The following is a 14,254-nucleotide window of genomic DNA, read 5'->3' as shown; positions in this document are numbered from 1 at the left end:
CACAAAAAAATTTAGAGAAAAATGAACCAACAGTCCCTCAACTCTTGTGCACCGGCCCATTTGATACCCCAACTCTCAATGGTATCAATGTGATACCTGAACCCATATTTCGCTATCAACGAGATACTTCCGTCAGATTTCGCTGACAGATCCGTTAGATGGGTGACGTGGCAAGCACGTGGGCCCAAAAAAAAGGGCAAACACGTCTTTTTTCCCAAATTGCAACCCTAAACGATCAAAAGCCCGAGTTTCCATCCATTCTCACACAGTTCTCTTCGAAAAAGCTTGTCGAAGTGAGACCCAAACTCTTATCCATCCAAAATTTCACCTTTTATCTCCAAAAGATTCGAAAATCTGACTGGGAGTCTGAGCGGAGCAGAACACGGACTGAACCGAATATCCGACAATAGAGAGATGGTGAAGATGTGGAGGATCTTTCGGGAGTCTGGACCACCCCCAGAAAGTAAGTTTTGGATTCTACTCAATCCTGTATTCTTATATGATGTTTAGGGTTTAGGGGAAATGAGTTTGATGCCGACAAACAAGCATGGTCACACTTATAAAAACGAAAGGAGTTGTTACAAAATTCTGGGTTTCATCGAATCTGTCAAGGCCAAAAGCGACAAACATAAAAAAATCGGTTTGGTAATGCTGCTTGATTAAAGAAAGAGTAATATGGAAATGGATTTGTGCATTCTGGGTTTTATAATGGTTTTGTTCTTAGTGATTGATGATGCTTAATTTCGAATTAGGGTTTTTAAATGTTCGATTCCCAATCCAAAAAAATCGATTTGGGCAAAGTTTGAATACGAGTCGTATTAGGTATCGTACATTATCAATGAGGGTTCCTAAAAGCTTAGGACGTTATTGTCTCGTATTGATGTTGTTATTGATGGATAGGTTCATATTATGTTGTTTTTGCAGTTCCGGAGCATTTGTACACCATGGAAATCTTTCATGGTGGGTATTTTGACAAGCAATTGGATGGGACAAAGAAGTATAAAGTGGCAAGGTTTAATAAGATAGGGGGGGGGGGGAGAGATCTACTTAGATGGGCTAGATCCCGAGTTAATTTCATGGGTGGAGATGAACAATATTGCCTATGCATTGGGGTACAGGGAGAAGCCCATCTCATACCATTTCAAGCTGCCTCGGACATCAAGCAATGAAGGGTTTATTCCAATCAAGAATGATGCAGATGCTATAGAAATGGTGAAGCTCATTCCTCTGAATAAAAGGCAGATTTCAGTGTACATAACTGGAGGTGGTCCTAGGCAGAAGAGAGAGGCTGAGTTGGATGATCTGAAGCCCGATGATCCTGATTGGGAAAATCCACTCAATAAGTGCACAACAACAGAGAAAGAAAAAATGTTTGAAGCAGCCAACTTGCTTGGTAGTCAGTTAAATAGATCACCTTCTAGAGCTACTGTGGGGACCAGTGTTCCCGAGATAATTGATCTTGAAGATGAGGGTGGTTCATATGGTAATGAGGGTGAAACAAGGGTGGGTGAGGGCTTAAATGTGGGAAGAGAAAAAGGTGGACTAAATGTTGGGGTTAGACCAAGTCAAAGCACATTTGCAGGTCTTTCTGATATTCTGCCAGATGTGTTGGGGTCCCAAGCAAGTATAGGGCAGGAGGGACACAGGAGGAAAAGTGGTGGAACTGAGGGGCATAAGGGTAACTTAGGAAAGGCCACTACTAAACCTAAAAGGGTGAAGCATTGTATCAAAAGGAGTTGGCCTGCCTCTGCCACAGCTGCTTTAAACAAAAAGCTTGAGGATATAGAAAGGCGAGAAAGAGAGGCTGCTGAGAAGGCTGAAAAAGAAGGTTGGGAGAAGGCTGAAAGAGAGGCAGCTGAGTTAAGAGAAAGGCAAGCTACTGTTGAGGAACAAGAGGAGGCTCAAAGATTGAGAGAAAGGGACGTTGCCGAGCAATTGGCTAGGGAGGAGGCAGAGAAGAGAGAACAAGAGGCTGCAGAGAAAAGGGCAAGGGATGTTGTTGCTGTTAGGGAGAAATTGGCAGAAGAGTTGAGGGAGAGATTACAACAGTCACAGCAAAGCAAGAAAGGGAAAAGCAAGGAGGCTGTTGTATCTGATAAGGGAAAAAAACCAGTTCAGGCTGCAAAGGTTAACAAGAGCACGAAGAAACCAAAAGATCCAAGGTATAACACAAGAAGGAAAGGGAGCTGGAACAATGCAAGAACAGAGGAAAGGGTAGTTAAGGATGATGAGACGAATTCAGGATCTGATTTCTATGTTGATTCAGATTATGATTTGGAGCATGATGAGTTTGATGATGCAGACTTTGAAGAAAATGTCACACAGCCAAGGGTTGTTGAGGAATTTGATGACATGGGGTATGGAGGCTACTGTTCAGATGACCATGGAGATTCTGATGATCTTGAGAGTATAGAGGGCAGTGAAACAGAGGAAGATGAGGATGGGAATTCACTTCCAAACAAGATTAACAAGGGAGTGAAGATCAGACCTTGGATCAGGTCTGTGGATTTGAGAAATCCCAAATTCAGGTTGGGGTTAACTTTTCCAAACTCAGAGCAACTTAAGGAGGCTGTTAGGGAGTGTGCAATCAGAAACCAATTGGGTTTGTGGTTTGAGAATAATTCAAAGCATAAAATTGAGGTCAACTGCCAATGGGACTGCCCATTCAGATTGTATGCAAGTACTTCAAAGGGTGAGGGTCCAACCTTGATCATCAGGACCTTAAACAACAAGCATACATGTTCTCCTGTGGAAATAAGCCACTTCTTGAATTACAACAGAATAGCCCAAGAGGTACAAGCCGATCTGTTGGTGGATGAGAACTGGTCAAGGGTTGGGATCCACAATCATATAGAGAAGAAATACAAGCTGGATGTGGGTGTTCAAACCATAACAAGAGCAAAGAGAAAAGCAAAAAGAATGAATGAAAGCCACTACATAGATCAGTACAACAACCTTGCTGCTTACAGGAAGAAATTATTGAGAAGTAATCTGGGTTCAACTGTGGATATCAAGACTTGTATAGATGGTGACATAAGGAGATTTCATAGGATGTACATTTGTTTTGCAGCATGTAAGAATGGGTGGATGAATGGCTGCAGGCCTATAATTGGTTTGGATGGGTGTCACATAAAAGGGCACCATCCTGGACAGCTATTGGCAGCAGTTGGCATAGATGCAAACAATAGGATGTTCCCAATTGCATATGCCATTGCTGAGGCTGAGAACCAAGAAACATGGACCTGGTTTCTTTACCTACTGAAATGCGATCTGAAGATAGAAAGGGATAGCAGCTACACATTCATCACAGATAAGCAAAAAGGGCTGGGAAATGCAATTTCAGGTAATGCTTGTTTAATTTGGAATTTACTTTGTTTATATGATTTTTGATTTTGGGATTTATAAGTGTTGCCCTTTGTTGCTGGTTTAATATGGACTTGTACATATGCAGGTTGGTTTCCAAATGCTGAACACAGACACTGTGTTAGGCATCTGTATAACAATTTCAAGGCCAAGCATCCGGGAGAGGGGCTAAAACAATTGGTTTGGAATGCAGCAAGATCAAGCACTGTGGTGTGGTTCAACAAGCATATGGCTGATCTGAGGGAGCTAAGTGAGGGAGCTTGGTCTTGGTTTCAGGACAAGAATCCAGCACAATGGTCTAGGGCTTACTTCAAAGATGAGTCTAGGTGTGACCTACTGCTCAACAACCTCTGCGAGTCTTTCAATGCAGCCATTCTGCCAGCTAGAGATAAGCCTATCCTAACAATGTTAGAAAAGATTAGAATGGATATGATGGTGAGGCAATCAAATAGAAGAGTGGCTTGTGAAAGGTGGAAGGATTTGGTTGGACCAAGAACCAAGAAGATCATTGACAAGATTGGTTAGAGAGCAACTGAATACAGAGCACATAAAGCTGGGGAGTTCATATTCCAGATCACTGGCTATGGAGAGCATGGCAGCAAGCATGCTGTAGATCTGGGCCTCCATACTTGCACCTGTAAGAGGTGGCAGCTAAGTGGGATACCCTGTGTTCATGCCGTCTGTGCATTAAGGTACAAGAAACAGGAAGTTGCATTATATTGTGATGACTATCTTATGCCCTCAACCTATATGGAGGCCTACAACCTCATAATATACCTATTGCTGGCCAAGAGGATTGGGAACCTGTTGATTACCCCATTGCACCTCCACTTTTCAAGCAGCAACCTGGTCGTCCTAAGATGAAAAGGGTGAAGGAACCAGGAGAGAGGAATCAGACCACAGCCCCACCTGCACCTAAAGAGGGGAAGTTGCCTAAGACTTGTATAAAAGTGTCTTGTAGAGTATGTGGCCAGCAAGGACACAACAAGTTAGGTTGTCCAATCACAAAGGTAGCTAAGGCAGCAGCAACTGTAAGTCCTTAATAATGAGGTTTTTTATGGAGCAAACTTCCATTTACTTTGTGTATGTGCACTAACAGTTTCTTGTAAATTTCAACAGGGAGAAGGTTCATCTAATGGAGCAAATCCTAGTAACCATAGTTAGTTAATACGCGTATTAAACGCGTATAAAACTTCAATACGGGTATAATTGAAAAAAACTTCAGTACGGCGTATTGAAATTGTAGACTCGGGTTTTTTCGCATATTATTGAGTTCGACCTTTTAAAACACGTTTTATACACGTATACGTTTTATACGGAGTAAAAATACTTGGAATTTGAAAAAAAAATTAAAGCGCTAGTTAATTAAAACGCGTATAAAACTTCAGTATGCGTATAATTAAAGAAAAACTTCTGTATAGCGTATTGTAATTCAAGCGCCTGATTATATTTTACTTGGGTGCCATATCCTTTTTTTCATGTTTTATCACATATCATAAATGATATAAAATAAAGCAAGAGTTTAGAGTAGATTATTAGTTATTTTCTTACAAAAATAGTGTTTTATATATCCGTATTTTTGAACCCGTTTTTTCTACTACTTGCCGAATTATACACGTATAATTCAAACTTATAAATTTGCCGTATCGCGTTTTTTTGACCGAATATTTGACTGTATCGTTAGACTAGGTAAACCGAATAATACACGTACGTTTCTTTACCGAATTATACGCGTCCCGTTTTTTACTAACTAGCCTAGTAACAAAAGGAAGAGAACCAACAACAAGGTATGACACAAGTTGAACTGATTATGCTTTGTAGAATTTTAAATTGCAGCATGTATGTGTGCTTTATTGAACTTGAGATTATGTTCTTGAACTTGTAATTTCACTTCCCAAGATGCTTTACTTGTTTCTGCATTTTCTGATATTGAAATGGCATTTTTGGTGATTGTCCTATTTCTTTGTCTTTGATTTTTGGTAGCTCAAGAGAGCATCTTTTCCAAAGGGGTGTTCTAACTTAAAGGACCAAATCATAAGGTCAAGAAAGACTTGGAAGAAGATGAAGGAAACTGCTGGTGGTACTTCTACTGTCAATACAAGTGCCTCAGCTTCACAAAGTGTGCAGCAACCTCCTACTCAAAGTAGTCAAAATCCTGCTGCAAGAGGTGCACATAAGAAGTCATCCCAGCCTATGCAACAAAGTCAAGCTTCCTCTGAATGGGCAGGACTTTGAACTTCTTTACATTGCTGATTTTTGGAGTATTTTGGTTGCAGCACTGTCAACTCTTTTGTTTCAGTTTTAGTTGAGGTTGCATATTAAGTGCTGCTGGACAAATTATGCATCATGGAACATTTTTATTTCGCTCTATTTTAATTTCTCCCTTGTAAGACAAGATGTTATAATTGAATGGGAAGTTTGGTCAGATTTCTGCTCATTACATGTGTTTGCAATGCTTACCAATTCTCCCCATTAAATTATATTTTCATTTGATGGAAATTTGTGTGGTATAGTACAAATATGGAGGGAATTGTGGTCATTCCTTGTGGAAAATGGTGGGAAATCAAGGTCTGGTAGAGTCTGGGGTCAATTAAGTCATTTGCCCTTTTTTTGGGGCCCACGTGCTTGCCACGTCACCCATCTAACGGATATGTCAGCGAAATCTGACGGAAGTATCTCGTTGATAGCGAAATATGGGTTTAGGTATCACATTGATACCATTGAGAGTTGGAGTATCAAACTGACCGGTGCACAAGAGTTGAGGGACTGTTGGTGCATTTTTCCCAAAAATTTATGGGTTAAATGATTTGATTGGATTATTAGCTTCAGAATCTAGTGGATTATGATTCAACCCTGTGGTCAAGTCCTGATTGTACAAAAAAATATAAAAGAAGCAGATTTTTGGTGCGTATGTTAAAAGAGGGTAAGGAAAAGAGTGGAGATTATTAGGGGTGGGCATAAAACCGAAGACACCTTAAAAACCGGCCGAACCGGACCGGTTTTTCCGGTTCGGTAACCTAACCGAAGAAAAGAGTAGCAGAAATGAGGAAAACCGGAACGAAACCGAGTAAACCCGGTTCGATACCGGTTTTCGTTGTTAGACCGACCGGTTTAAAACCGAACCGGCCGAATTTTTTAATATATATAAAAATAATTTTTTTTATGCGTTTTCAGTCTATCATTGGCTGAGAAACAGGTTTCACGTGCACCTGATCACGCCAAATCCTCACTTTTCTCTCTAACCCTACATACTGCACGATTGATTTCACTCATTCAGATCCTCTCTAACCCTTTGAACCGCTCTCTCTCTCTCTCTCATTCTCTCACAGCAGCGTCGCACTATCCCCCTCTTACTGTCTCTCACCCTTGCAAGTAGTAGTGCTCCACGAAGCCACCGCGTCTGGATCTATCCCTACCGCACCTGATAATCACCGCCGACGTCAGCCGCATCAACACCAGATCTGAGGTACTTCTACTTAGGATTTGATTTTATTGATATCTGGTATTGCATATTTGCATGTGTGTTCGATGTGGGTTAATAATATATGATTCATGTTATGGGTTTTTGATTTTTGAATTTATGTATTGCAGGATATGGAATCATAGATCTGGAGGGGTTGAGATGAAGTTGGAAGTTTTTGTTTTTTCAATGCGATTTGGGAATTGAGAAGCTTTGTTTAATTTCTAACTTAATTTCGATTCTCAATTGTAATAATCTGCAACTAATTTCTATTTGGGTTTGTCAAATCTTGATCTGGAGTTGACCTAGTGTTGTTTATTTCATTCTGATAGATCTAGAATTTTACTTTAGTGTTTTGAAAATTGAGTTGGTTTCTATGCGTTTATGTTTTTTTAGATACAAAGGTTTGGAAATGGGTTCTTCGTTTGATTGTGATGAGAACAGATCTATAACGTGGAGTTCGATATGTAATGGACTTCTTATATTATTCTGTTACTTGCAGATGCAAATTTTCGTGAAAATCCTTTGAAGCTTAGTGAATGTGTTGTGAAGATTAGTTGGTGATGAGGACTTTTGAAGATTAGTGAATGTCTTGTTTAATTACTGAATTAAGAAAAATGTGAATTATGAATGTTTGGGCTTAAAAATACATCTAAAACCAGAAATATGTAACACGAAAGCAGAAAATGGGCATTGAAAAGGTCCCAAAATGAGAATTTTTGGGCCTTAAAAATAAACTGAAACCGAAGTGGGCCGACCCGAAATTTCGGCCTAACCGAAAATTCGGCCCAATGCTTTTTAATTCGGTGGTCGGTTTGAATTTGGGCCCAACCGATTACTTCGGGTCGGAAACGGTTTGGGCCTCAAACCGAACCGGCCCGACATATGCCCAGCCCTAGAGATTATGACAAATCATGATTTTCCAACTGAGCAAATTAGAGAACAAAGTGATTGCAATTTTAGAGTTTCAAATTGATCCTCAAACCCAAACTTAACTCGATTAAGTTAGCTATGCGCTCATGATAACATAGTTCATTAATGAATTTTTAGACTTTGTGTCATCCAAATTCGCTTGAACTAAGATTAATATGCAATTTCAACTCATAAACTTATCGATTTAACTTGTGAATTTTACAAGCTTAAACTTTTTTATTTTAGCATGAATTATTATTTGATTTCACTCATGAATTCAGACCGATTCAGGTTGATCTCGAGTTGCTCAAACCCTAACCCATACCAAATGTCACATTTTCTCAGCCCAAGCTCCAGATTTGGCATTATATTTGGACAGCTTCAGCTTCTTTTTGTTTATGCCATTGTAAAACTATGAGGAAGAAATGGTCCATCAAGCTTGTGTCACTCAAGATTCATCCCCTTGATGTTTTTAACAACTGGATGCCTCAATCGAAAGTGCTAAATCTCTCCAACACATTACCAATGAGCGATTCGAGATATGACAGTTTCGGATACCTTACAAAGACAGCAACCATAACCATATACGTCCGAGTTGTTTTGCACAGGTTTCGGTTAACCTAATGGTGGGGTAAAAATGACGGAAATTTCTTTACCTTACAGTGTTTTATAGCTTAAGCATTGTTATGCAATATATGTCTGCATAGAATTTGATTTGACACACTACATGATACAAATAGAACTAAAAAATTCAATGAACTCGAAGATGAAAGTAGATGTGTAAAACATCAGTAACTTCATAATATGTACAACGGTACAGCTTTTGGTCAAGAGACTAAGATACATCAACACATTATCACGGTTTTACCCCCCACATAAACATAGTCATAAGAAATACTATGGCCAGCATTCTTGTAAAAAAAAAAAAAAAAAAACATGTACACTAAATACTATACATGAAATCTCAATGACTTGCATGCTCGTAAATTGTTCACCAAAAGCAGGAGGTCTCCTCCACAGGCATTAAAGGAGTCCTACAAAGTGGGCATGTAATGTTCCAGTAGTTCAACCACTTCTCCAAGCAATCTTGATGGAAAACATGGCCACAAGTCAAGTGGTTTATCTCGGATTCTGGTTGGAACTCAGTCAGGCAAACAGAGCAGTCGTGCTCCGTCTTGAGGCTACATACACTATCAAACCGAACGGCAGGGATGCGGCTCCTGATCTCCTCAACGTAACTGCCTGATGAAGAAAGGTGGAGCTCAAATGATTCTGTGGGGTCTTCAATGTATTCTTCTGATGGGGGTGAAGATGGTGAGGCCGAGGAAGAAGATGACAGGCGAATTCCAACTATTCGAAGGATTGATCTCACTAGGCCTTTGATAATTGAAACCGATAGAGCTGTGTTTACCAAAATCACACACATAAATCCTTCTGATGGAGCTGGGAGACTTGAGAGACCCATTTAAGCAGAGGCACAAGTTCTAAGTGACTCAAATTTGTAAAAGAAAGTTGTATTTTGAAAACTAGAAGGTCCAATATCAATTTGATGAGTAGGAGTTGAGTCACATAAAGATGAAATGTCACCTATTTCTTCTTGCCAACAGACCTGCAATGCAATAATGAGTAGAAATTAGAATTTCATACAAAGAAGAATAAATGATGCAATTGACAAGAAGAAAAATTAACCATACAGCTTTTAAGAATACAAATGTATCATATAATTCGTACCAAACACAAACTATAGCTATGAAGATCATGAATATGCAGGAAAGGGTCTATGAATTCATTTTTAAGTATCAAGAAAACCGATCTGAAGCAGAAACCACAAAATATGATTGCCATCAGATCAATGAAGCATAAGAGTAATCAATATTTTCTCTCTTAATTAGAACTCCCCTTTTTATCTTAAAATAGAAATGAAATTTTAAAATAAAGGTTACTTGGGATTGGTAAACGCTATAGCCTGCATAGCCTAGGCTTAAAAAAAGCAGGACCTATATTCCTTCAAACCTACCACAGCAATTAAAAATTTGAAAGAAGCACAAAACAGTCATGGATCCAAATTCTGAAACCTTGGAATAAAATGAATGAGAAAGCAATGCCAAATTTGGATAGATGTAGAGAAAAACCATTGAAAAAGTTTTATTTATCATCAAGATCTAGCAAAACTGTGATCTTGGTGCAAACTAACATGGTCAAAAAAGAAGATCAATACCAATTAGAAGGAAGAAAACAGCATGAAATGCTCAATCAACATGATCCCAATACAAAACCCAATTTCCTGAACCCCAACCAAATGAATTGAGATCTAGCATTCCTCATATTATCCAAAATCAAAACTTGAAGTAAAGCTTTTGCCTTTTTTCTTTACCAACAACAAAAACTAACATTGAAATTCAAAAAAGGACCCAGAAAACAAAGATGAACAAAGAAGCAGAAAACAGAGGCTATGGATTGAACTGTAGCTGATTAAGAGAGACTTACACAAAGTGAGGTTTAGAGTCTAGAAAGAAACTCAGAAGAATTTCTTTGAATTTAGGCAGTAGTTTGGTATACAAGCACAAAGCATGTTTGGTTTGACAATGGCTGCTCTCTGGACATCTATTTCTTTCTATATATGGAGGGAGGCCTTCAAGCTCAAGGCCTGAGAGCACTAACCTATGTTTTCTAACCATGGTTAGACTTCCGTCTTTTGCGGGCTATATTTTTCATTAAACCATGGTTACTTTATATCAACACCTTCTTTTTCATCTGAATAGGGAGACCCTCTGTTAAACTGTCACGCTCCTTTTAAGGCTTTAATGCTTTAACCGTCTTTTTCCATTTTCATAGCTTAATTTACATGTCTTTTCTGTTAACGTCATAACTTACATTTTTGTGTGCAAATCTGAACTACCTACCAAGTATGACAAAGATTTAAGCAACGCAGGCCAAAATAGTAAAATTTAGTTTCACGAACTTGTCAAATTCACGAAGCAGGTTGATGTAAGAAAGTACTACATGTTCGTGTTGGGTAATTACACAAATAAGAGACACAAATAAGAGATAGAGATATAGAATAAAAGGAAAATTCATTTCTACTACAAAAAATAAAAAAGATACTTGAGTTGTTCTTATAGATTAAGATTTAGTTTCCATTCTTATTTCCCAACATTAATTTTACAGTTTTAGCAATAATTATACCTATTTTATAATAAGATTCAAATAAAAAAAAAATTATAATAAGATAGCTCATATTATGGATAATGGATACAAATATCAAAATTTTATGACCGTCTTCTCTGCGTTACTAAATATTTGATTTTCGTCCCATTCGAATCAATACATTGAGTATCTCTCAAAATTTTCACCTCTAAACTAAATGAGATATTCTCATGTGATAGTACCTTTCCTAAAATTATCACGTTTTTTAATCATACATTCATACTATTAAAAGTTCGACTTCAATAAAACTAGTCAACCACAAAAGGCCTACTAGCTAAATCCCGACCTAGCTTTGCTAGGGCTTTGAGCGCTGCCGCATCTGGTGGTGGCGGCTCTTACACCTTCTCCATTTTCATGGACAAAATTGCAGGCCTAGTCCTGCTATCTTTCTTTTGTGTCTCTTTTGCTGGTTGTGTCTCGGAGCTTCCGGAGATGAAGTTTGATGGGGAAACGGTTCTTTTGGATTGGATGGGGTCGTTGGATCACGGTGGTGGTTCGCGATGTAGTGATGGAAGGGCCTCGCTTCTGAGAGGCTGGAAAGTTGGAATTGGGGTTCTGCGTTTTGTTGGTTTGCCGTCGGCTTGGGCTATGCGAAGTCGTGGCTTTGATGGTGTTGCTGGGCCGTCAGAAGTGGTCGCCGATGTCGATGGTCGTCTTAGGATTTCATGGAGTCAGTCGCTTTCCGGTAGAGCGGGATAGATGGTGTGGGTGGTGGGGGCCACGGTGGAGGCTCCTCTCTGACTGCAGTAGTGTTAGTGGTGGAGTTGAGGGCGTGTAAAGGTGCGGCGGCTGGCTGGAGGGTCTGCCAATTCCTATGGAACCCTTGCTTGATTGGGCTAGGGTTTCTCTTGGATTGTGTTGATCTGGGCTGGGCTTGGTTGCTTGGCGCACTAAAATTTTAGTTTTATGTTTGTTACTTTAGTTTTGGTCATTATTCCTTTATTCTATAAAAGGAATATTACTAGTTCTATTTTCTTTTGAGAGAATAGGTCGCAAAAATCTAATTTGCTCTGTTGATCTTTTAATTCTCTTCGGAGCGTTAGGTTTTTGTTAGAATAAAGGTGCGTAATCTCAAAAGGTGGGTGTACTGGGGGTATGCTGGTTTCTTATTCTGTATTGAGAATAGGTTCTTAGGGTACTCTGTAATACGACTCTTTCTGACGGCCCCTAGGGGTGTGCCGTGTTGGTACTGCTTACTGAAATATAATATTGGGTTGACCTCATTTTACTCAAAAAAAAAAAAAACTAGTCAACCACAATAAACCTTAAGTTGGTTCATAAAAGCATTTGAGTTATTTACGATTACTTCAAGTTGATAGTATTAAAATTCAAACTCAATTTATATTTCTTATCAAGTTTGATATTAAGTGCGAGGACATTTCATTTCTCTTATGCACTCAATTCAAACAAACAATTAAAAATCTTAGAAGAGGACATATATTATCTAGTTAGGCGTCTTCGAGCTTCTCGGAGCGACTTAGGGTTTCGAAACTTCTGTTTCGACGGGCGGCGGCGCACTTCCCTTGGGCAAGACTGCGTTCGTGGTGTGGCAGGTTACGGCGGCGGTGAGGGGCAATACTCAAGTGTCGATCGTGTTTCAGGTTTCATTCCTAAACCAGTTTGGACGGTGCTGGGATCGGCGGTGTTTCGATCAACTTCGTTTGGGTGGTTGCGGATCAGAGCGGGGCGATCGTGTCAGGGTCTGTGTCACAGCGACTTCACCGGCGTTCTGCGCAGTGCGGCGGGTTGTTTCTTTAGGGAAGCAGTCTGATTGTCGCTTGAGTCCGGGTCGTGGTCCATGTACGAATGCGATGGTGGAAGATAGTGGCCGGCCGCCAGATTGGTGACGGGTCGTTGCTCTTCCGACGATTTTCTACATGTCGATCTGGGAGGAAGGGGAGGATGATGGGATCAGCTCTGTTTCGGGTCGCCGAGGCGGGCCAAGCTTTGGTGGAGCGGCCGGAGTCGTCTTGTCTGTGTCTCCTTGTTTCTCGGCCGGAAATCCTAGGTTCAACTAGGGTTTTGGGTTGGGCCTGGAGATGTGGGCCATTCCATTTCTTTGTCTTTTTGTCGGATCGGGCCTGTGGTGGTTGCTGGGGGGGTGGCAGAGCCCTTTTGTTTTTTGTTTTGATTAAGACCAAAAGTTTTCGGATCAAGACTGCTACGGGAGTTGGCAATCATCTGGAATAAGATTGGATTTTTTCAAGCGGCTTATGGATAAGGAATTGCTCCTATTTGTTTGCTAGGAAGTGGCTCTCTGTTGGTACCGCAATTGCGCGCCTGACTAATAGGGATGCTAGACAATGATTTTGCCCTAGAAGACACAGAGTTGTTCTTTGTTTATGGGTTCGCTTACAAAGCGGGCTCAAAATCGACTTGTAATGAGTTTACATTACTTAGATAAGAGTGTGGTTGTTACCCCGCCATTTTTCTGTCTTTAAGTGTATGTTAGACTCTGGCTTTTTGGCTGGTCATCTATTGCAATGAACATTTGTTTAAAAAAAAAAAAAAATTCAAACAAACAATTAACAATGAAACATAATCTAAATTTAAATATATTTAGTCATGTTAAAGAAAGTTCGTTTTATTCAAAAAAAAGAAAGTTCGTTAGAGTCTCATTAAATGTAACAGACTTACTAATCTAAAGAACTGTGAGAAACAAATGAATCTCAATCATATGTATTAAATTTAAAATAAACTTAATACAATAACTTACAAAAATTGAATTTACAATAACTTAAAACTATGTATTTATTCTTAGCCATCAATCAAATAAACTTGTCCCTCATAATTTATCAAAAATTGTTCTTTTTAGATGAGCAGTTTGTCAAGTGTTGTATTATATGTGAAATTTTTTTTTTTTTAAATTAATATGGGAATCCTTTTTTTTTTCTTGAAATACATGTGAATCTTTTTTGTTATGGTGGATTGGGTCTTGGGTAACATCCCCCCTTGCTCATACCTTCTCATCTACTACATAGACAGGTGTCATTGATTTCAATTACATGTCACTTTGGCCCCCAATGTCACTTCAGAATACATGTCCTATTTCAACAATGTCACAGGACAGATAAGTGTATATGTGTCTTCATTTACTTGTGTGCTTGTGAACCCCCCTTCTAAGCTCCTGCCTACGTGTCGTTTAACAGATGGTGAGCACCACCAAAACGACGTGACGGTTGGCCAGTGCCCCCAATCATCTGCCCCCATTGTACAGGTGGCAAACAAGAAGTGTTTCAAAAATGTGGATATATGCATGCATTTTTAGGGTTTGTTTTTGAGCCTCTTCTTTGAACCTTCTTTCACATCTTA

General features: G+C 39.5%; 2 protein-coding genes and 1 long non-coding RNA gene across 3 annotated transcripts; 2 read left to right on the top strand and 1 right to left on the bottom strand.

Moving 5' to 3' along the window:
- The first annotated feature begins 414 nt into the window (after positions 1–414).
- LOC133732053 (uncharacterized) lies at positions 415–5,723 on the top strand. The gene is made up of 4 exons (XM_062159510.1): positions 415–463; positions 925–1,012; positions 1,119–3,343; positions 3,452–5,723. The coding sequence occupies exons 1-4, from the start codon at positions 415–417 to the stop codon at positions 3,886–3,888; spliced, it is 2,799 nt and encodes a 932-aa protein (XP_062015494.1). The 3' UTR covers positions 3,889–5,723.
- An 857-nt stretch (positions 5,724–6,580) lies between these two features.
- LOC133743625 (uncharacterized) lies at positions 6,581–7,173 on the top strand. The gene is made up of 2 exons (XR_009863161.1): positions 6,581–6,829; positions 6,955–7,173. It is a non-coding gene; the product is annotated as an uncharacterized LOC133743625 (long non-coding RNA).
- Positions 7,174–8,502: 1,329 nt separating this feature from the next.
- On the bottom strand, positions 8,503–10,379 carry LOC133725851 (probable E3 ubiquitin-protein ligase XERICO). Its single transcript, XM_062153239.1, has 2 exons — positions 10,223–10,379; positions 8,503–9,344 (listed from the first exon to the last, which is right to left on the bottom strand). Exon 2 carries the CDS (start codon positions 9,198–9,200, stop codon positions 8,727–8,729), a length of 474 nt encoding a protein of 157 aa, XP_062009223.1. The 5' UTR covers positions 9,201–9,344; positions 10,223–10,379; the 3' UTR covers positions 8,503–8,726.
- Positions 10,380–14,254: the final 3,875 nt, after the last annotated feature.

The sequence above is a fragment of the Rosa rugosa genome, chromosome 1 (genome assembly GCF_958449725.1).
Source record: "Rosa rugosa chromosome 1, drRosRugo1.1, whole genome shotgun sequence".
Classification (NCBI taxonomy): Eukaryota; Viridiplantae; Streptophyta; class Magnoliopsida; order Rosales; family Rosaceae; genus Rosa; species Rosa rugosa.
This window is presented reverse-complemented; position numbering and strand designations above follow the sequence as displayed.